General features: G+C 46.1%; 1 protein-coding gene across 1 annotated transcript; it reads left to right on the top strand.

The window, feature by feature from the left end:
* Nucleotides 1-1,516: 1,516 nt before the first annotated feature.
* LOC117404587 (ephrin type-B receptor 4a) lies at nucleotides 1,517-22,430 on the top strand (the record flags this gene model as incomplete). Its single annotated transcript, XM_059019890.1, is given in 16 exon segments — nucleotides 1,517-1,844; nucleotides 1,847-1,968; nucleotides 1,970-2,195; nucleotides 5,789-5,944; nucleotides 6,610-6,951; nucleotides 7,808-7,932; nucleotides 8,356-8,518; nucleotides 10,874-10,976; nucleotides 11,894-11,958; nucleotides 12,605-12,718; nucleotides 14,517-14,764; nucleotides 15,206-15,421; nucleotides 16,082-16,231; nucleotides 16,662-16,855; nucleotides 19,380-19,535; nucleotides 19,863-22,430. Coding segments are annotated over 16 exon segments (2,817 nt in total), but the record flags the coding sequence as incomplete, so codon positions are not given.
* Nucleotides 22,431-23,116: the final 686 nt, after the last annotated feature.

Raw genomic sequence — 23,116 nt, 5'->3', positions numbered from 1 at the left:
TCAATAATCTCGATCAATAACGAAACCGGTCAATATAAATGTATCAAATTACATAAATAAATACAGTTTCTGATTTATTTATTTATTTTTTTCAAAGAAAAATTAATTTGGTATTTAATGGGTTACTGTGATTGAATGTGGCCGTGAGTTTTTGGGGATGTGATTACAATATTGGAAAAAAAGACATTCTCTGAGTCCTCTAAACAGAAGAGCGCTGATGTGAATCTCCTGCAGCAGCCTGGGTGGAAATGTATCTATTTTTCAATCCCTGTTTTGCGTTTTCCCCGCAGAAACGCTCATGAATACCAAACTGGAAACGGCGGACTTGAAATGGACAAACGTTCCCTAAAACAGACCCACAGGTACGTCCGAAACTCTGGGGACGGGACAGAGTGATCAAACATGACTTAGCCTGAGTTAGCGAGAGCATTCGATTTCAGGAGATTTTGTCTGTGCATCTGTCCGTCTTTCACTGTATGAACACAAGAAATGATTCCACGTGCTGTTAAACTGCACATGGTTTACCACGGTGCTAATATATTTGCCTAAGGACATCAGATTTATTTTTTAAATGCCAATCCAGTTTCTATTAAGGTAATTAAAGCATGGTTATTAACAAGCTACTATTCTGGACACACCATTGATATACTTCATAGACTTTTTCTTCATACTGAATTGACAGAAGCCGGGGGATGTATGTTAGTGATGTAGTCATTAAATAATCTCTCTCTCTCTCTCTCTCCCTCTTACTCTCTCTCCCCCTCTCCCCCCTCTCTCTCTCCCCCTCCCTCTCTCTCCCCCTCCCTCTCTCTCTCTCCACCTCTCTCCCCCTCTCTCTCTCTCTCTCCCCTCTCTCTCTGTCTCTCTCCCCCTCTCTCTCCCCCTCCCTCTCTCTCCCCCTCCCTCTCTCTCTCTCCACCTCTCCCCCTCTCTCTCTCTCTCCCCTCTCTCTCTGTCTCTCTCCCCCCTCTCTCTCCCCCTCTCTCTCCCTCTCTCTCCCTCTCTCTCCCTCTCCCCTCTCTCCCTCCCCCCCTCTCTCTCCCTATCCCCCCCCCTCTCTCTCTCCCCCCTCTCTCTTCCCCCTCTCTCCCCATCTTTCTCCCTCTCCATCTCCCCCCCTCTCTCTCTCTCCCCCTCTCTCTCCCCCTCTTACTCTCTCTCCCCTCTCCTCCCCCCCCTCTCTCTCTCCCCCTCTCTCCCCCCTCCCTCTCTCTCTCTCCCCCTCTCTCCCCCTCTCTCTCTCTCTCCCTCTCTCTGTCTCTCTCTCCCTCTCTCCCTCTCCCCCCTCTCTCTCTCCCCTCCCTCTCTCTCCCCCCTCCCTCTCTCTCTCTCCCCCTCTCTCCCCCTCTCTCTCTCTCTCCCCTCTCTCTGTCTCTCTCCCCCCTCTCTCTCTCCCTCTCCCTCTCTCTCCCTATCTCCCCCCTTCTCTCTCCCCCCCCCCCTCTCTCCTATCTCCCCCCTCTCTCTCTCTCCCCCTCTCTCTTCCCCCTCTCTCCCCATCTTTCTCCCTCTCCCTCTCCGGTCATTTTGCCAGTGGGAGGAGGTGAGCGGTCTGGACGAGGAATCCAACAGCGTCCGCACTTACGAGATCTGCAACCCCAGCGAGGCCAGCTGGCTCCGGACCACCCTGATCCCTCGCCGGGGGGCCACACACGTCTACGTGGAGATCAAGTTCACGATGATGGAGTGCTCCTCCATCCCGCACAGCACCCGCGGCTGCAAGGAGACCTTCAACCTCTTCTACTTCCAGGCGGACAGCGACGTCGCCACGGCCCACTTCCCCGCCTGGATGGAGAACCCGTACACCAAAGTGGACACCGTGGCCGCCGACCACCTCCTCCGCAAGGGGACCTTCGGAAATTCAACACCAAGACCCTCAGCCTGGGTCCGCTGTCCAAAACGGGATTCTACTTGGCTTTCCAAGCCCAGGGCTCCTGCATGGCTCTCCTGTCGGTGAGAGTCTTTTACAAAAAAGTGCCCGCCGCTCACCGTGAACTTCACGAGCTTTGAGGAGACGGTGCCCCGGAGTCTGGTGGAGGAGGCGACAGGGAGGTGCGTGCCCAACGCCCGCAGGTCCTCGCCGGCGCCCCCTAGGATGTTTTGCGGGCAGGACGGGCAGTGGGTGGAGCAGGTGACGTCGGACTGCGCCTGCGATGAAGGTTACGAGCCAGCGGAGAGGAGCACCAAGTGCAGAGGTGGGTGTCTTGATCAGCCGTTACTCTTTTAAGGTACAAGGGAAGTTTCGCTTCACCCTACGGACTGAACTAGTCTTCGTAAAGTCGAATGAAACCTGCCGAACGCCGTCACGTCAACATATTGAAATACACGCCAGCGCTTTGTAGTTTTCCATACACCGATAAAAAAAAAATAACATTAAAAGAACGTGGCATTTCAAAATCTAACGTGAAATACTGTACTACTAGTACGGCTTCCGGTAGACTTTTGCGATGTCATTTTGTAGTTTCTTTGATTACGTGATGTTAAATTAAATTATGTTAAAATATATATTTTTTTTAATTGTCTCAATCCTAAAATTCTAGGATTGGCCAGAGCTGTTATGTGTCCCACAAATAAAAAAATGATGCTTCTTATTTTTCAAGTGCGCGAGACAGGGTTTAAAACGTACTGACAGGTTGGATCCAAACGGTCCGTTTCCTCCTCGTGATACTCGAGTCTCTCTCCAGCGGAATGAAGCAGAAACCGTTTGAACAAGCGTTTGATTTCCTTGTGCTCCTTCAGGGCTCGCACATCATTTGGATGATGAAGTCAAAAGCATGCCACGTATAATTATAGTGCTGTAGTGTCACTTGAACTTGCCAGCTTGGATTCCCTACAGCTAAAACTACCTTTTCAGGGAATGTTAGCAAATATGACCTGCTGTGTTTCTGGCACAGAAAGATAAACCCTGGATGAATGCAGTAAACAAGTCACTGAGGAATGATATCATCGCAGGAACAGCTAGAAGATAGAAACCGTGTCAAGTAGATTTTCGGCTGGCGTCTTCATCAGGCTGCAGTAAACTGAAAGTACACTGAAGACGGGAACCAGATAAAAACGTTTGTCTGCTTGACTTTTTGGTTCTGGTTTTACCTTAGAATTCTGACTGAGGGTTTTGGAGTTACGGAAAATGCATATTGTTTCTTTCTTTCTTCTCTGCAGTGTCTTTCATTCTTTATTTATCTATATTCTCTCTCTCTCACTCTCACTCCCCCCCTCTCCTCTCTTTCTATCTCTCTCCTCTCTCTCTCCCCATCTCCTCTCTCCTCCCTCTCTCCCCTCTCCCTCTCTCTCTTCTCTCTCCCCCTCCTTTCTCCTCACTCTCTCCCCTCTCCTCTCCCTCTCTCTTTCTCTCCCCCCTCTCCTCCCTCTCTCTCCTCTCTCCTCTCTCTCCCCCTCTCCTCTCTCTCTATCTCTCTCCCCCTCTCCTCTCTCTCTCCCTCTCCTCTCTCTCCCCCTCTCCTCTCTCTCTATCTCTCCCCCTCTCCTCTCTCTCTCCCCTCTCTCTCTATCTCTCTCCCCCTCTCCTCTCTCCCCCTCTCCTCTCTCTCCATCTCTCTCCCCTCTCCTCTCTCTCTCCTCTCCCTCTCCCCCTCTCCTCTCTATCTCTCTCCCTCTCCTCTCTCTCCTCTCCCTCTCCCCCTCTCCTCTCTCTCTCCTCTCCCTCTCCTCTCTATCTCTCTCCCTCTCCTCTCTCTCTCCTCTCCTCTCCCCCTCTCCTCTCTCTCTCCCCTCTCCTCTCTCTCTCTCTCTCTCTCTCTCTCTCTCTCTCTCCTCCCCTCTCCTCTCCTCTCTCTCTCTGTCTTTGTTTTTACAACGTGTATCAGCAGCATTTCATTAATGACCACCTAACTCGTTTATCCTTTGCGACCAACCCCGTTAGAACCTCTTCCAGACTCCGCTAATCCATTTGGCTGGCTGTAGTACAGCTGATATTTTGGTTTCCAAGGTACTCAAGCCCCTTGCATGCATGCAATGTCATGATCTGTGTATATATATACACACAAATTAAGCACACACACACATATATATATATACTTTAATTCAACGACTCACTAAAACACCAATTAAAACCTTCATTATCTCAACAGAGGCAGGTCCTTTCTAGTTTGGGTTTCTCAGCTGTGTATACAAGTCTGGTAATGACTTTGCTAGGAAGCTTGCAAGTACTTAAAGCGGGGGTGCATTGGGTTGTACCATTCTGAAGCACAGATATATATCTTAAGACATATGCCCGCAGAACCTGATCATTGAACTGAGATGGAACTTGACGTGGGACGTTCTGATTCTAATTCCGATTCGGAATCGGAATCGATATTTTAAGAGACCCTAAATTTAGCGATTTCTTTCAGCTGCTTTTCATTCGAAGCCATAATTAACAAAACAGGGACTTTTTGGTCCAGTGGTTAAAGAAAAGGGCTTGTAACCTGGAGGTCCCCGGTTCAAATCCCAGCTCAGCCACTGACTCATTGTGTGACCCTGAGCAAGTCACTTCACCTCCTTGTGCTCCGTCTTTCGGGTGAGACGTAGTTGTAAGTGACTCTGCAGCTGATGCATAGTTCACACACCCTAGTCTCTGTAAGTCGCCTTGGATAAAGGCGTCTGCTAAATAAACAAATAATAAAATAATAACTGAAGCCGTTCGTATTGCCACCGCGAGGAGCTCATTGTAACGGCTGCTCATTCCAATTTCAATCAATCGCGTGCGGGAATCGATTAAAAGGGAACTGGGAATTGATTTTAAAAATGAAAAGGAAACAGCATTGGAATTGGAGAATTGAAAAACAAGAACTGACCCCCCCCCCCAAGCCTGACAGAAACAGAACCAGCAGGGAAAGTCCTGCAACAAGCTCAGAAAGAGGTTGGAGGAACACAGCCTGCGGCTCCAGCTATACTGAGCGCTCATAAGCCTCAGTGGCTGGGCATCACAGTGTAAGGTCTGCTTACCTTCCAGAGCGCTAATACCTAAGCTCCAGGGCAGAATGACTTGTCCTGGCTTTTGGGAAAAGGGATGGTGAAGGTTGGGCGTGTCGGGGAAGGAGATGGGATTAGTTTGCAAGTCCTCACAGGCTGCTAGACTGAAAAACACAGGATTCCAACCAAGACAACTCCCATACAACAAAGCGCAGAGACGGTGGAGTCACTGCGGTAATACCTGCACTGTCTATCCCTTCCGCTGTTATTGTGAAGCTAAACTGTTTTTTACCGCAATGTCTTGTTTTCAGTACAGCAGCATTGATACTGGTGCTAACCTCAAGACGATAACGTGTAGAAAGTCTTACGAGTTGAGGTGAACCTAAATAATAAAATGACTGTGGGGACTAAATTCTATAGTCAAACAATTTCCGCTGTGCTGATTTGTCCTGGCCTCTCTTCCCACCCAGCCCTAATTAACACTCTTTCTAACCTTTTAGAAAAGGACACAGGTCCTCCACCCTCTTTTCAGTCCCGGACAAAAGCCTCTGTCACTTTTCAGGGTGATTGACAGGCCAGAGGTCGGGTCGGGGTCGCGTTCCGGCAGATTCAAAGATTCCGGAACTGGAACGCTTGGGGACAGCTCAGCGAGTGTCCCAAAGTGACAGAGAGGGAGGCGTGATAGAGAACAAACGCAACACAAGCCCTTCCTGCTGGGACTTTTAGAGCGAATTAAGAGCTTGGAGAACCATACCCCCCCCCACCCCCCCCCCCCCCCCCGGTGGGGCGATGAGCGTCGCCGACGTCAAAAAAAAAAAAACAAATCCACGCAAAACGGCAATGTGTTTAATCGTGTTCGTTTCTCTCTGCTCTCTAGGTTGCCCTGTGGGCACTTTCAAAGCCACCCACGGTCCGGGGTCCTGCCAAGCTTGCCCTGTGAACAGCCAATCAGCTTCCGCGGGGTCCAGCGTGTGCTCCTGCCGTAATGGGTACTACCGCGCCAGGACCGACCCCGCCCACATGCCCTGCAGCAGTAAGTACCACCCCACCCCTGCCAGACCCCCTCACGACATCACGGTTTCCTTACTGACCAGTAATGCGTAGAAATGCACTCGGCTCTTCAGATCAGCCTCGAATACGGGCAGCAATTTTGCTGCACAGCTTGAGTTCGCATGCTATCAAGCTTCTTGTACTTCGTTGGTTCCCCTGGCGTCTCCACGGTCACTAGAGACACGACGGGACGGCTATTTGCAGCCTGCCTGGTAAGGGGTGTAGTTCATGCATACCCCATACGTTAGCACGCAAGTGTTTATTGAAAGGGACTTCGAGGTGTGAGGCTTTCAATTGCCGGCCCTGATGTGGGAAAATGTTTGACTGATTTGTGCTTCAATGAAGCAACTTCTGAAAAGTCTCATGCCTTTTAGCCACTTGTAGCTTTGTGTTCATTCTGTCTGCTGTTTTAAAGTCAGCAATTAAAATTACTGTGACAACCACTAATTTGCCTATTTTGACTAAAGATTTTCAGTGCCAGCGGTTTGATTTCATCCTCACAGTAAATCGAAGCTGTTCTAATAATTTGCACGCTGCTGTGTGTGTATATACAGTGTATCTATCTATATATATGTGTGTGTGTGTGTGTGTCAAGGTTAGGTATTTCTGGCTGCTGTTGTTTCTCAAAGCTCCTCCCCTCTCGCTCAGCCCCGCCCTCAGCCCCTCGGAGCATTGTGACCCGCATCAACGACACCTTGGTCACTCTGGAGTGGAGCCAGCCTGTGGACATGGGGGGCCGTTCCGACCTCTCCTACAACATCGTCTGTCGCAAGTGCAAGGATCCGCCGGTGAAGGGGGTCTGCGAGAACTGCGAGGAGAGCGTCTCTTTCCGGCCCCTGCAGAGGGCGCTGTCCCAGCGCAGGGTGGACATCTGGGGGCTGTCCCCCTACACCACCTACACCTTCGAGATCCAGGCGGTCAACGGCGTGTCCGAGCTGAGTAGCTCCCCGCCTCAGTCCGAGATGGTCAACATCACGACCAACAAGGATGGTGAGTGAGCCAGGGTGCTGGAACGGGACGATATGTCCAGTGGGTTTACAACAGGACAGGGACGGCAGCCAATTTTTCTCAAGCGGTCACTGACTATCTTTCCAAGTAGTTCAGCTAATTTTTAAATGTGTCTTTCCAAACTGTCTTATGCAAAGACATTTAAGAGGGCTGGATCGCATCAATATCAGGGTCTAGTGCTGTATATTATAAAGACATTTCAGAGGGCTGTATCGCATCAATATCAAGGTCTAGTGCTGTATATTATAAAGACATTTCAGAGAGCTGGATCGCATCAATATCAGGGTCTAGTGCTATATATTATAAAGACATTTCAGAGGGCTGGATCGCATCAATATCAGGGTCTAGTGCTGTATATTATAAAGACATTTCAGAGGGCTGGATCGCATCAATATCAGGGTCTAGTGCTATATATTATAAAGACATTTCAGAGGGCTGGATCGCATCAATATCAGGGTCTAGTGCTGTATATTATAAAGACATTTCAGAGGGCTGGATCGCATCAATATCAGGGTCTGCTATATATTATTCATAGGTTAATACATTGTGTGTTTATCTAATAGCTAAGCAAACTCTTTTTGACCGTAAGGGCTTCTCTTAATACAAATCAATGACAAATCAGTGTATTTTCTTAAACGGTCACAAAATATCTTTCAAAATCAAATTGATAAAGTCTACCAAACAGTTCAGCACTAAAGTCTGGCACATTATTCAACCCCAGTAAAGTGACCAAACCGCAACACAGAATTAAGGTCAGTTAGTAGCAGTATGAGCATAAGAACGAGTGCAGATTTTCAAGTTTTCTGCTCCAATGCTGTGGCGTCTTTTGCTTTTTCAGTTCCGGTTCCAGTGACCAGGATCCAGGAGAAAGAAGTGACCGGGAGCAGTCTGACCCTTTACTGGCCAGTGCCTGCCCAATCCAACTACCAGATTCTGGACTATCAAGTCAAGTACTTCGAAAAGGTGAGGAGGCTAGTGGAGCTGACAGCACTTCGTACATTGACCTGAGCTCTGACCTCACTGTAGAATGAATCAAAACTGGGTAACAAACTCCCCCCTCCCACACACACACAATTATTAATAATGAGTCATTTAGCAGACACTAAAGAAACTTAGAGACTAGGGGGGTGAGCTATGCATCATCAACTGCTGCTGCTGCTGCTGCTGCAGAGTCACTTCCAATAGGAGCTCGTTTGTTTGACGTCTCATCCGAAGGACGGAGCACAAGGAGGTGAAGAGACTTGCTCAGGGACACACACACACACACACACACAGGGAGTCAGTGGCTGAGCCGGGATTTGAACCTCCTGGTATCGAGACCCCTTTTCATTCACCACTGGACCCCCAAACTCAACCATTTTCTCCCTCTCCCCCCCCTCTCTTTAGGACCAAGGTGAAGTGGGTGCCACCCATCTCAAAAGCAACACCAATTCCATCATTATTAACGAGCTGAAACGTGGCACGATCTACGTGGTCAAAGTGAGGGCCAGGACCATGGCTGGCTACGGCAGCTTCAGCCAGGATATCTCCTTCCGCACCCAGCCTGATGGTAAGGAAAGGGCCGGGCTCCGGGGGTCGGTCTGCGGTCTGTCAGATTCACTCATTGATTCTTTCTTTCTCTCCTTGCTGGATTATTTCCTGCTTTCTTTCTTTTTTCCTCCTTCCTACTCTTTCTGAAAAGTCTGCAATTATTTTCTGGATGGACACGCCTTTATAAAAGTGTCCCCTAGTAAAAGCACAGCAAAGTGTAATAAAGTATAGGGAAGCACTGTAAAGCACAGAGAGGTGTGGTAAAGCATAGGGAAGCATTGTAAAGCACAGAGAGGTCTGGTAAAGCATAGGCAAGCATTGTAAAGCACAGAGAGGTGTGGTAAAGCATAGGGAAGCATTGTAAAGCACAGAGGTGTCTGGTAAAGCATAGGGAAGCATTGTAAATCACAGAGAGGTGTGGTAAAGCATAGGGAAGCATTGTAAATCACAGAGAGGTCTGGTAAAGCATAGGGAAGCATTGTAAAGCACAGAGAGGTGTGGTAAAGCATAGGGAAGCATTGTAAAGCACAGAGGTGTCTGGTAAAGCATAGGGAAGCATTGTAAATCACAGAGAGGTGTGGTAAAGCATAGGGAAGCATTGTAAATCACAGAGAGGTCTGGTAAAGCATAGGGAAGCATTGTAAAGCACAGAGAGGTCTGGTAAAGCATAGGGAAGCATTGTAAATCACAGAGAGGTGTGGTAAAGCATAGGGAAGCATTGTAAAGCACAGAGAGGTCTGGTAAAGCATAGGGAAGCGTTGTAAAGCACAGAGAGGTCTGGTAAAGCATAGGGAAGCATTGTAAAGCACAGAGAGGTCTGGTAAAGCATAGGGAAGCATTGTAAAGCACAGAGAGGTGTGGTAAAGCATAGGGAAGCATTGTAAAGCACAGAGGTGTCTGGTAAAGCATAGGGAAGCGTTGTAAAGCACAGAGAGGTCTGGTAAAGCATAGGGAAGCATTGTAAAGCACAGAGAGGTATGGTAAAGCATAGGGAAGCATTGTTAAGCACAGAGAGGTGTGGTAAAGCATAGGGAAGCATTGTAAAGCACAGAGAGGTGTGGTAAAGCATAGGGAAGCATTGTAAAGCACAGAGAGGTCTGGTAAAGCATAGGGAAGCATTGTTAAGCACAGAGAGGTGTGATGAAGCATTGTAATGCATCTGTGAACTTTGAAAGAACTTTCTTTCTCCCTTTCAAACTGCAAAGCTGAGACAAAAACTGCAGAGAATACAAGACAATACAATTCAATACAATTGACATTTCTATAGCAACATACATGCCAAGGATCCCAAAGCACTTCACACACACACAAAAAAAAACACAACAGTTAAATTGTTCAATGAAAACAGTCTAATACGAAACGTTAGAGAATTGAAGACGTCAGGGTACAGGCAACACGGTACACAGCCCAAAATAAACCCTCTTGAGTTCAACGCTACGTGGGCGAAGTTTCTTTACAACGCTGCGCAGGAAATGATCACAATTGAATATCCTGAGCCCGCTTCCCCGGACGGTGTCAGACAACAAAGGCTGGTTTTAAATATAATGCTGCTTCACTGAATAACTCCCAGACTCAGCTGTGTCTCTGTCAAACAATGAGATGAATCGCTTTCATGCAGTCAAAGCTCTGTATAAATATTGTATTAAAAAGAAAAAAACATCTTCATGTTTATGCATTGATATTGTGTCAGCAGCCTCCCTCTGCGCTGTGCCGGTGGACCAGAGATAGAGAGAAAGGGAGGCTCTTATACTCTCTGAACAGCCTCCCTCTGCTCTGTGCTGGTGGAGCAGAGAGAGAGAGAGAAAGAGAAAGGGAGGCTCTTACACTCTCTGAACAGCCTCCCTCTGCTCTGTGCTGGTGGAGCTGAGAAAGAGAAAGACAAAGGGAGGCTCTTCCAGTATCTGAACAGCCTCCCTCTGCTCTGTGCTGGTGGAGCAGAGAAAGAGAAAGGGAGGCTCTTATACTCTCTGAACAGCCTCCCTCTGCTCTGTGCTGGTGGAGCAGAGAGAGAGAGAAAGAGAAAGGGAGGCTCTTATACTCTCTGAACAGCCTCCCTCTGCTCTGTGTTAGTGGAGAAAGAGAAAGGGAGGCTCTTATACTCTCTGAACAGCCTCCCTCTGCTCTGTGCTGGTGGAGCTGAGAAGGAGAACGACAAAGGGAGGCTCTTACAGTATCTGAACAGCCTCCCTCTGCTCTGTGCTGGTGGAGCAGAGAAAGAGAAAGGGAGGCTCTTATACTCTCTGAACAGCCGCCCTCTGCTCTGTGTTGTTCAGGAGAGTGAGTAGTGTGGTCTAACAGGACTGCTGTGACTCCAATAGGTGACGAAGCGTATGCATTGAGTCTGTTAGTAACAGGATTTTCATATACTCTGCAGAACAAACTAACAGGGACCAGCAAATTGCACTGATCGCGAGTACCGTGGCTGTCGGAGTGCTGGTGGTGGCGATCGTCATTATCGTTGCGGTCGTCTGCATCAGGTAAGCACCCTCCCCTATCCATTCATTACCCCCAAACTGTGATCTTCAGTCATCTCAGAGGCTCGCTGGTCCAGTGGTTAGAGAAAGGGGCTTGTTACCAGGAGGTTCCCAGTTCAATCCCGCTGACTCCCTGTGTGTGTGTGTGACCCTGAGCAAGTCACTTCACCTCCTTGTGCTCCGTCCTTCAGATGAGACGTAAAACAAACGAGCTCCTATTGGAAGTGACTCTGCAGCAGCAGCAGCAGGGGTTGTTGATGATGCAGAGTTCACCCCCCTAGTCGCTTTGGATAAAAGCGTCTGCTAAATGACAAATTGTTATTGTTGTTATTATTATTATAATTATTATTACAATGTCGACCCAGGGGTCTTTTTAGACCTGAAAAAAGAAACAAGGACCAGGGGTCACAAATGGAGATTAGATAAAGGGGCATTCAGAACAGAAAATAGGAGGCACTTTTTTTACACAGAGAATTGTGAGGGTCTGGAACCAACCCCCCAGTAATGTTGTTGAAGCTGACACCCTGGGATCCTTCAAGAAGCTGCTTGATGAGATTCTGGGATCAATAAGCTACTAACAACCAAATGGGCAAGATGGGCTTAATGGCCTCCTCTCGTTTGTAAACTTTCTTAAAAGAATTGCCAGCGTGGGTTTGGCCAGTGTAATAATGGTGTTTATGTATATATATACCAAACATGTCTTTAGTTGTACCGGTAATGGGATTTCCTGCTTCAGACAGCGTGACCAATATTATTGTGTTCTGCTGACATTCTTTAGCGTTTAACTGTTGGGGGAATAGAGGCTTGCTGTAGTCTATTTTTAGTCTTGCTGAGGAAGGAGAGAAGACAAGGAGAGAGAGCGAGAGAGAGAGAGAGGGCTGGAGATTAACATTAACATTCCCTGCTATTGTTTATTCCAGGAAGCACGGCAACTCCAAGGATCCTGAATATTCCGATAAACATGGGCAGTACCTCATTGGCCACGGTGAGCAGAGAAAGCCTTGATACTGTCGTTCATTCCCCCTGCAAATATATCCCTCCAGCTGTACATAAGAACACAGGGAAAGTTTGGAATGCACCGTTTCAGTATTATTTAAAATAAACAGATAAGGATACTCAATTCTGAGCCAGTTTCATTAATCTCCTCGTCTGATTAAAAATTCCCCCTTGACCCCCCCCCCCCCCCCCCCAAGGAACCAACCCCCCCTACAAATATATCCCTCTAGCTGTACATAAGAACACAGGGAAAGTTTAGAATGCACCGTTTCAATGTGTGGTCCAGTGGTTAAAGAAAAGGGCTTGTAACCAGGAGGTCTCCGGTTCAAATCCCACCTCAGCCACTGACTCATTGTGTGACCCTGAGCAAGTCACTTCACCTCCTTGTGCTCCGTCTTTCGGGTGAGACGTAGTTGTAAGTGACTCTGCAGCTGATGCATAGTTCACACACCCTAGTCTATGTAAGTCGCTTTGGATAAAGGCGTCTGCTAAATAAACAAATAATAATAATATTTCAAATAAACAGACAAAGATACGCAATTTGGGGCAAGTTTCATTAATCTCCTCGTCTGATTAAAAAGTCCCCTGCCCCCCCCATTTTTATCATTGACCCCCCCCCCCCTTGTCGCTTGCAGGAATGAAGGTCTACATCGACCCCTTCACTTACGAAGACCCCAACGAAGCCGTGCGCGAGTTCGCCAAGGAAATCGACGTGTCCTGCGTCAAGATTGAAGAGGTCATCGGTGCCGGTAGGTGTCTCTATCGAGCGCCGAAAAAAATCAACTGAACCCGGGTGAAAAGCTCACCACCCTGTCCCTTAAAAGAAACGTCAGCACCCGTGAAATATTCACAGAGATCAACCGCCAATGGTCAGCGAAAATTCAATAGCACTCCCTGTTCATGTTTTGCTAAGACTTTTCTCCGGTTCGTGATGACGGTCAGCAGGCTTTTTCCTGTGGTTGATAGAGTTTGATGTATTGCGTGTCTCGGTTGGTTTTTTCTAGCATTCTTTACCCTTTTTCTGCCCAGTGTCCAATATATTTGACATTGAGAAAATAGGCATTAAATAGGTATGGGAGGATGCCCAGGGCAGTAAAGTGTGTCTGGTGTAGTTCATAGCGTGACTTTTTCAATACCATTTCCTCTCCACTCCTGATCACTGACATTTCTTTAAAAAAGGTAACTAACAGACATGTAATAATCACTTAATCATGTATTGATGCCTCTTAATTGCCAGCTATTATTATTATTATTTATTTCTTAGCAGACGCCCTTATCCAGGGCGACTTACAATTGTTACAAGATATCACATTATTTTTACATACAATTACCCATTTATACAGTTGGGTTTTTACTGGAGCAATCTAGGTAAAGTACCTTGCTCAAGGGTACAGCAGCAGTGTCCTCCACCGGGGATTGAACCCACGACCCTCCGGTCAAGAGTCCAGAGCCCTAACCACTACTCCACACTGCTACCCAGTAAGACACAAGAACAAAAGAACAGAAGGATATGTAGGCTGATAGGATTTAATTATTTTAACCAGTCCTCAAGGCTCATGTCATTTTAGACCTGGGATCAGCCTAGTTGCCCTTCTCTGTATCTTCGGGTGCATGTATGTCTTTTTTTTTGTACCAAAACATGCTGCCCTCCGTTTGAGTTGCTGGACTAAAGCCCTTCCTTTTTGCATTTGTTTTGGGCGAGGAGGAGGAGGAGGAGAATACATTTAGAAATGTCTTTTATAATAATGTTTTAAAAAAAAAACAAGAAAAAAACTGAAAGCTGCCCAAGTTTAATATACTCTGAAATATGCCATTATAAAAAATCCATTAGGGAAATCGCTAACTCTCTTACAGTGACTGCAAATTGCGTTTTAGTTCTTGGGAAACGCATTAACCTTTCAGACGATGGTGAAGTCTCTGTTTTCTCCCCACCCCCTGGACTCTTTAACGTCACTGCTGGGGTTTAATGGGAAAATAATGGAAACGCAACAGTTCAGACACACTTAAGACGTGTGGGGGGGGGGGGGGGAGTACTCAACTTGAGCTGAGGAGCGACCCATCTTAATTTATCAGCTTTCCGCTCGTTCAAGTATTGTTAATGTATTAAATTTGAGTCTGGTTAACCAGGGTTGTTAAGTAAAGGCTCGAGGCAAAACAGATTCTATAATCCCGGTGAAGGAAAGAGAGGAAGCCTGGTCTCCTACAGGTCATGATGGCTTAGGAACCCCTTCTAAAATAAACGTCAAGCCTTCAGGCTATATAACTCTACATAGGACGTCCAGCACTTTAAACATAAATACATTCATCAATACCTAAAAAGAAACTTTGAGTCTAGACAAACTTTTTAAAATAGACTTCTCAGCAAAAGAAATGTGCCTGATTTTTATAAGTCCCATTTTAGATGGTTTAAGAATCGGGTGATGAAAATCAAACAGCTTCCAGTGCCTGCCAGCCTCTGTAGTATTTATTTTCTGCAAAATGTAAAAATCCTAAACCATGTAAAATCTCCCCGTACTTTAAACCCGAATGTGTTTTTTGTCCTTCTAGGGGAGTTTGGGGAGGTGTGTCGCGGGCGTCTGAAAGTCCTGGGGAAGAAGGAGAACTACGTAGCCATCAAGACCCTGAAAGGAGGCTACACTGAGAAGCAGAGGCGGGACTTCCTGAGCGAGGCGAGCATCATGGGCCAGTTCGACCACCCCAACATCATCCGACTGGAGGGCGTCATCACCAACAGCTGTCCGGTCATGATCATCACAGAGTTTATGGAGAACGGTGCCCTCGACTCCTTCCTCAGGGTAAGGAATATTGGCCAGGGTTAGTGGGAGGATTGGTGCTTTATATTAAACAGCCTTTAGTTTGAGTAGGGATGGAAATGAGGCTCCCGTCGCATAGCAGTCTGATCCAGTTCTGAGTTTAATGAGCCACACCTGAGCTTGTTACCTATACAATAATCAAGCTCGTAACAAAACCTGTAATGGGTGAAACTGCTGTGCAACAGGAGTTTTATGTCCATCCCTGTTTAGTTATCCCTGTCAAGTTATTTATCTGGTCAAATAATTCCAATTAGTGGTTGCCCGTTTTGTAAAAAAAATTCATTTGAGAGAATTAGGCCAGTAATTCACCGCTGATGACGTTACACAGCTTTTTTCTCAGAAATTCGAAATTCGCGAAATTTTCAGGAATAACTCTCCTCCTCTTTCTCCTCCTCCTCCTCTTCTTCTCTTCTCCCGTTCCAGCTGAACGACGGTCAGTTCACTCCGATCCAGCTGGTGGGAATGCTGCGCGGGATCGCCTCGGGAATGAAGTACCTGTCGGAGATGAGCTACGTCCATCGTGACCTGGCGGCGCGAAACATCCTGGTCAACAGCAACCTGGTGTGCAAGGTCTCCGACTTCGGACTGTCGAGATTCCTAGAGGAGAACTCCTCCGATCCCACCTACACCAGCTCGCTGGTAAGACCTCAACCCTCAACTCTTAACCCCACAACTGGCATAGCCAGTTCTGATTTATAATACCGCATTTCCGTGCCCCGCTCAAACCGAAGTTGAAAACCCTTGCTGCCCATCCTTTCGGTTTTGTGAACAAGCGAACGCGACCTTAGCCGCAAGAACTTGCTGGAAAAGAACCGTCAGCATCCGTCAAACTCACATCGCGTACAAAGTTTTTTCACTCACAATGGGCAGACGAATGTAGCAACTAGTCCCCAGGGTTCTCATTTGAAAAACAGTCACCCCCCCAAAAATGTAAACATTTTATTTAAAACATCTTGTATGTGAATGGCTAATCAGACATTTCTGCAAAAGGTTTAGTAAAGGAATCCAGGATTTACCCACAGTCCAGTAACTAACCCAGCTCTGTAGGAAGACCTGCACCTTTAATCCAAGTCCCTATTTTGGGAAGACCCAAACCCTTAACCCTAGTCCCTATTTCGGGAAGACCCAAACCCTTAACCCTAGTCCCTATTTCGGGAAGACCCAAACCCTTAACCCTAGTCCCTATTTCGGGAAGACCCGAACCCTTAACCCTAGTCCCTATTTCCGCACACGTTTCAGTTGTGCACATGGATGTGTGATTCAGTAGATCTGACTTGCGTGGTTTCTTTTCCGATGTAGGGTGGCAAGATCCCGATCCGATGGACCGCTCCGGAGGCCATAGCGTTCCGAAAGTTCACCTCCTCCAGCGACGTGTGGAGCTACGGCATCGTCATGTGGGAAGTGATGTCATTCGGAGAAAGACCCTACTGGGACATGTCCAACCAAGACGTAGGTGTCCGCTGCAATTGCCTGTTTTGGGGGGGTTTTACAGAGGAGACACAGCGATTGGAATGCAGTTCTTTGATAATGTGTTATTTGAGTGCGAGACAAGCTTAGCAAATATCCCAGCATCTGATGGAACGTATTATCTTTCTGCTGAGATGTAGTTAATTTATTAATTTGAGTCTGGTTAACCAGGGTTGGTAAGTAAAGCCCCGAGGCAAACCAGATTCTATAACCCCAGTAATTCCCGAAGCGAAGGCTGTTGTGCCTTTATTTCTATTGCTTTATCACTATGGCTTAGAAACCCTTTCTAGTAGAGACTTCAAGCCTTCAGTATTTTCGGAGTCTCTTTTTTAGCACCGCTGTCTCTGCCTCGCCACACGCAGTCCCTCTTGATTAAGCCTGCATTCTTCCCCCCCGCTCTCTCTGTCCTCAGGTTATCAATGCAATCGAGCAGGACTATCGCCTGCCCCCTCCCCCCGACTGCCCCAACTCTCTGCACCAGCTCATGCTGGACTGCTGGCAGAAGGAGCGGAACGTGCGCCCCAGATTTGCCCAGATTGTCAGCTCCCTGGACAAGCTCATCCGCAACCCGGCAAGCCTCAAGATCCTGGCTCGTGAGGCCGCAGGGTAAGTGTGTGTCTGTTTAAAGAGAAAGTAGAGGGGTAGCGAAAAATATAACGTTACACTGATAGTGTCAGGATTATCGCCCACATTGTCAAACAGTTAACACAGCAATAACGATCCATGATGTGGTACGGAACAGAAAAGCCAGAGCACTTGTTATGTTTTTTTATTTGATTTAATCTTTAAATCGCTCTTCCTGCTGCAGCGATTAGAGGACAGATCTCAAACCCCCAGTGCACCAGAGCGGACACTTTGAAAAGAGCTTTGAAACAGACTTTAAAGTCGCAAGTGTAAAAAGTTGTCAGGGTGTTAACAATGTAAAGAAAAATGACAGGTCCGTTATTTAAACAGTTGTAGCAACACGTGGGGACGTGTAACGCTGGATTTTTCGGAACCCCGCTACTTACTCTTTAAGAGCCTTTATTATTATTATTATTATTATTATTATTATTATTATTATTATTATTATTTCTTAGCAGACGCCCTTATCCAGGGCGACTTACAATTGTTACAAGATATCACATTATTTCACGTTATACAGAGATCACATTATTTTTACTTACAATTGGCCATTTATACAGTTGGGTTTTTACTGGAGCAATCTAGGTAAAGTACCTTGCTCAAGGGTACAACAGCAGTGTCCTCCCATCGGGGATTGAACCAACAACCCTCTGGTCAAGAGTCCAGAGCCCTAACCACTACTCCACACTGCAGCCTTTACGGTGAAACCTGAATGAACCAATCCTGTGCAGGCGTTTCTGAATGATTTATCCAATCTCATCAATGACATACCCAAGACCAAAGCTGTTTAAAAATGGGACTTGCATTAAAATCGGATGCAAAGCAAGACCTTAGCAAGATTGCAAAAGCGGGTCGGCATAGGATTCGATATAAATAGAAAATAAAGAATGTGGAAACAGACAAATTCTGTGAATATACCCCCTCGGCTAGTTCTATTAAAAGTGAAACAACTTCCATAGAAAGTGTTTCATTGTTTTTTGAAGGCAGCATTCCTATCTTATAGACCCTGATCCTTTTTCAACATAGGAGTAATTGCTCAGTGAAGTATGATAAGCGTACAAGCAATAGGTTGCTAAGCATGAGAGTAAAATGTAAAGGCTTGTAAAAGACGAACGCGTGACTGAATTCACCAGATTTAAAACCCCCTGGGGATTATTCAACTGGGGATCTGTGAGCTGTAAAGAAAAAGAAGGCTGAGAATTCATACAGGAGAGTCAGATCAGAGGGAGTAAAGCTAGCTAATTATCTTCAGCAAAGACTGTTTCTGCAAATCCTCAAGATTTTTACAAGCTCAAAAGATCAGGGGATGAAAAAGAGGCTATCTGTTAGTAAACACAAAGAAACGAAAAAACACACGACGCTCTGTACTAATCCCTTAATGAGTTTTCTTTAAAAACTAATTTAAAAAAGAGGGTCTTGTTCTCATAATCAGAGCAGGGGGGAAGAGTTTTCAACTGTGGAAACTCCTGCTGTAATTTAGGAAAGGGAGTAAAGGCCATGGGGTCAGGGTTAATTGAGCCAGATAGAGATCAGAGGAGAAATTGTCTGAAGCCTCGCTGATGGGGAGCTCACACATACCTAGGAGGAGATGGAAGAGGCAGATAAGCTATCTCTCTGGTTTGTTCAGAGACAAGAAACAGATCTGCAAACATCCCTTGTAAGGGGAGGGGGTGGAAGCTGCCCGTTTAGAGCACAGCAGAACCTCAGTTTCTATTCAAGCTTGTACTGTTCTTTCTTTAAAACTTCATAATTTGTCTAGGGAGTAACCAAATGCAGTTAGATACTAGTCCTGAGTTTCCAACTATGCTCGACTTAATTATTGACACGACCAGGTTTTATTATTATTATTGAGTCATTTAGCAGACACTTTTATCCAAACAACTAACAACTCAACAACTGCTGCTGCAGAGTCACTTCCAATAGGAGCTCGTTTGTTTGACGTCTCATCCGAAGGACGGAGCACAAGGAGGTTCAGTGACTTGCTCAGGGTCACAAACACACACACGCACACGCACACACACACACACACACACAGTGAGTCAGTGGCTGAGCCGGGATTTGAACCTCCTGGTATCAAAACCCCTTTTCTCTAACCACTGGACCACCGAGCCTTCTTATACAGAGGGACAAACGATTTAGCTCATGATCATTTAAACAGTACCACTGTGAACCTCAGGAATGGGTGGAAGAATGAGTTCCTAACCCTGATCCACAAATTAGGAGCTGTAACTGGATTCAGTAAAATGAATTTTAAATAAAGGGTCTACTGCTGCTACTAACTCTGAGGGACTAAGACTTTGGAGGATCTATAAATGGAAAAGGTACAGGATGTGTGTTCCTACCTCCAATGAATTAACCACACTTCTGTCTCATTCAAGAGCCGTTTTGCCCCGCTATAAGGCTGTACAAGCAGCTTGCTTGGTCCTGTTTGTTAGCCTGCTACGTTGTACAATACCTTGATTTTAGAGAATGACCGTGGATGTGTGTGTGTTTCCTCTCCCTGTAGGCCATCCCACCCGCTCCTGGATCAGCGCCTGCCCCCTTTCTCCTCCTTCGTCTCGGTGGGCGAGTGGCTTCGGGCCATCAAGATGGGCCGCTATGAGGATAGCTTCGTGCAGGCTGGCTTTAGCAACTTCGACTTGGTCAGCCAGATCTCAACAGAGTGAGTTTGACTCCCGTACAGCTACAGCCTAAAAGTTGTGCATCACCCTATGGGATTAACTCATTGTGCTTCATAAAGTCGACTGAAAAAATTAACATGAAATACCACTGTTAAATAAAATATCTAAATTATGTTCATATAGTTTATTTTTTATTTTGTATTCTGTCTCAATCCTAAAATTCTAGGCGATGCAAAACGAGGCCGACTGCATCAGTTTCCACATCCATCAATCATTTGATCAGTAGATCTCTTTCTCAGCTGATTTGATCGCCCTACCCTCAGTACCGTTTACTGACCCCCTTCTTCTTTCCCTTTCCCCCCCTACAGAGACTTGCTTCGAATCGGTGTCACCTTGGCTGGTCACCAGAAGAAAATCCTGTCCAGCATTCAGAACATGAGGGCGCAGTTAAAAAATCCACAACCGGCTCGATTCTGACACCCGAGGCAATACCACCAGACCCCAGCGCCCTTGAACTGGCGGAAAAGCCAACACAGCCTTTCAAACTTTGATACACCCCCTCCCTTTACCGGGTGGGGAGTCTGGTGCTAAACAAGGCTAAACGTGACATTGCACTTTCCATTTGTGGAGGATTGGGAGCCATACCTTAACCCTACGCCCCAGACCAGGGGTGTCCTGAGGGACCATTATCCCAGGTTTGTTTAACAGGTAAAATGAGATCATGAACGACTTCAGAGTCCGGATGGAGGTTTAACTGGTTCAATTAAACAATTTTAGAACAGGGTTGGAACAAAGACCAGGAATTGGAAGGACCATCTTTGGCCACCCCTGCCCTAGACCTTCTTTCCAAACGGGCTTCCCATTCCTGTTGGGAGGGGGGTGAAAAGATAACGGATTTACGACAAGGACTAAAACAGCACTGATGGGTTGACAAGAGTCACGATTCGACCCGCAGACTTGTCACGGTCCCAGTTTCGTGTGCAGGTCTCAGTGAGCTTAAAGCTGTACCCATAGTGCAGTTTGGTGTGCCGTGAAGTTTGGACTCGGGTGGGAAAAACAACAAGCCATCGGATTCTGTGATGGCCAACATGATACTCCGTGAATCCTTGCACTTCCCTGGAGTCTTATACCGTGATGCACCTCCGAATCGGAACACAAAAGATTGCTGGACTATTTGGCAAGGGTTTGCAGGATCGTGGACTAAATAAAGTCTGCAGAATAAAACCTTGAGGGATTTTTTTTTTGTTTGTTTTAAATCTGGTCCCTGTATAATTTAGACCTGAACTCAAACCCAGCAGGGTCGCTTTGAAAGATCCTGGGCGGCGAAGAACGAAGGATTCTATCAGTGAGATACAGACAAAATCCGGATTTATTTTATTTCAGCTCTTTCATCTTTTAACCTGGATCTCCTTTACTCTATCGCAAAAAATACATCTTCCAGCCTAATTTGCCTGCTTTCCTTCTAAAATTTGGGGCAAGCTTACTCCAGCAACTGCTGTGAAATTTTTGGTTTTAAGTCCAGTTTGTAGGTCTGGTTTGAAGCCAACAGCGTGGTGGAATTAAAAGTGGACAAGTGCTCCGAAAAAAACAAAACAAACAAAAAACTGTGGACACTTTTGTATTGTGAAAGCCATAGAGCTGACCTTTGACCCTGAAAGATGACATCGCTGTGACGTGCGAAACCACAGGAATCATGGGAACGTGAACCAAATCTTCATATTGAAGATTATATTATATACCTATATATATATATATATATATATATATATATATATATATATATATATATATATATATATATATATATATATATATACATGTACAAAAATATATACATTTGTTGGGATCGGGAGATTTGAGTATTTTCCCAATAGTGTAGCCAGGCGATCACTCCGAGAAATTATTTAGAGCGCTGCCATTCTGTGCAGTTAATGATGTTTTTTTTTATTTTCATTAATTTGTTGTATGATTTGCCAAATATTCAGTTGCAGGAACTATTGAAATCTCCGTTAATGCCGAGACCAAACGTCTTCAATCCCTGATCTGAAAGTGCAATATCAATTCTCAAACTACTGCAATTAGCCTTAGCATCAATAAACATGAGATTTCCTAGAACGGGGGGGGGGGGGGGGGGGGAGGGGCCCAGGCCTGTCCCGGTGAGCCACAATCCAGCAGGGTTCATAGGTAGCCCTTAATCATCAATTACTAAAGACTTGGAACAGTTTCTTTCAGACTCATTAAGCAGTAATGCTTTCCATTTAAAGCAGCAATTTGTTCAATTAAGTCATTTTCGAGATCATTTTGAAGAAAAACCTGAACACCTCGCGGACCAGAGCTGACCACTCCTGATTTAATTGAACACGTTAACTTCAGCTAAATTGATTGAACAACTTGCATTCCTCAGAAATGGATGATTTCAGGGTTACCTGTCAAACCTGCTGGATTGTGGCTCTCCAGGACCAGCGCTGGTCACTCCCTGCCCTAGAAGAATGAGAGAGCACTCAATTATATTGTCTTCATATAACCCAGTCTTGTTTCCTGTTGCCAACCGAATACACATTTGGAATGTCTGTGGTTTTATTGTTTTTTCCATCACTTTTTCTTTTTCAATTTTCCAGAAATGTTGACAGGAACAATTAAGCAAAATGAGTCAAATCTAAAATTCTGAGATATATTTCCAAGACACCCCCCGCAAACTGATTTCGATCGCTGGCTCTGTTGAAGCCTTTCAGAGTGGCCGTTTGCCAGGATTAAGATATAAATTACATTTCAGCTAGGCTTGGTTTCAACAAGGATATTTATAAAAATCGAATCCCAACGAAAAATAATCAAACCCTCCTGCTGTTTGTCAACCCTGTACTCCAATATTTCTATAATTTATTTGGCTTCAATTAGGCTACATGTTTGCTCACTAAATAAAATACCTTCAACTCGTTTTTTGTCTCTGTGCCTTTTTGATGGACTTTGAAGACTGGTGAGCAAAGTGGACTGATAAACACCAACACATCACTTCTATAAATGAATGCATTCACAATACAATAGTTAGGTGGGTGGTGCGGGTGTGAAGGATGGGAGGGAGTGGGGAGTGGGGTTTAAGGAAGTGCCACCTCATTGAAATCAGCTAAACAATAGACCTAATGTCAGCAGGATGCAATCAGGAGGTTAACCCCAACCTGGCCTCCTCATCCCCAGGCCTGGATCTGTCAACAAGGAGGAAGCCTGTGTGAACCGAGAGGGCTGTGGGTTGAACTGCCATTGTCCGAGGATACCGCTATATAAACTGAGAGCAGGGGATTGTGGTGGCTATGGAAGATGTCTCTACGTCTCTCTCTCTCCTCTCTCTTCTCTCTCTCTCTCCTCTCTTCTCTCTCTCTCCCCCTCTCTTCTCTCTCTCCCCCCTCTCGTCTGTCTCTCCCTCTCTCGTCTCTCTCATCTCTCTCTCCCACTCTCTCGTCTCTCTCTCTCTTTCTCTCCCCCTCTCTCTCTCATCTCTCTCTCCCACTCTCTCGTCTCTCTCTCTTTCTCTCTTTCTCTCCCCCTCTCTTCTTTCTCTCTTTCTCTCCCCCTCTCTCATCTCTCTCCCACTCTCTCGTCTCTCTCTCTTTCTCTCCCCCTCTCTTCT

This window comes from Acipenser ruthenus, unplaced genomic scaffold (assembly GCF_902713425.1).
Source record: "Acipenser ruthenus unplaced genomic scaffold, fAciRut3.2 maternal haplotype, whole genome shotgun sequence".
NCBI classification, from domain to species: Eukaryota; Metazoa; Chordata; class Actinopteri; order Acipenseriformes; family Acipenseridae; genus Acipenser; species Acipenser ruthenus.
This window is presented reverse-complemented; position numbering and strand designations above follow the sequence as displayed.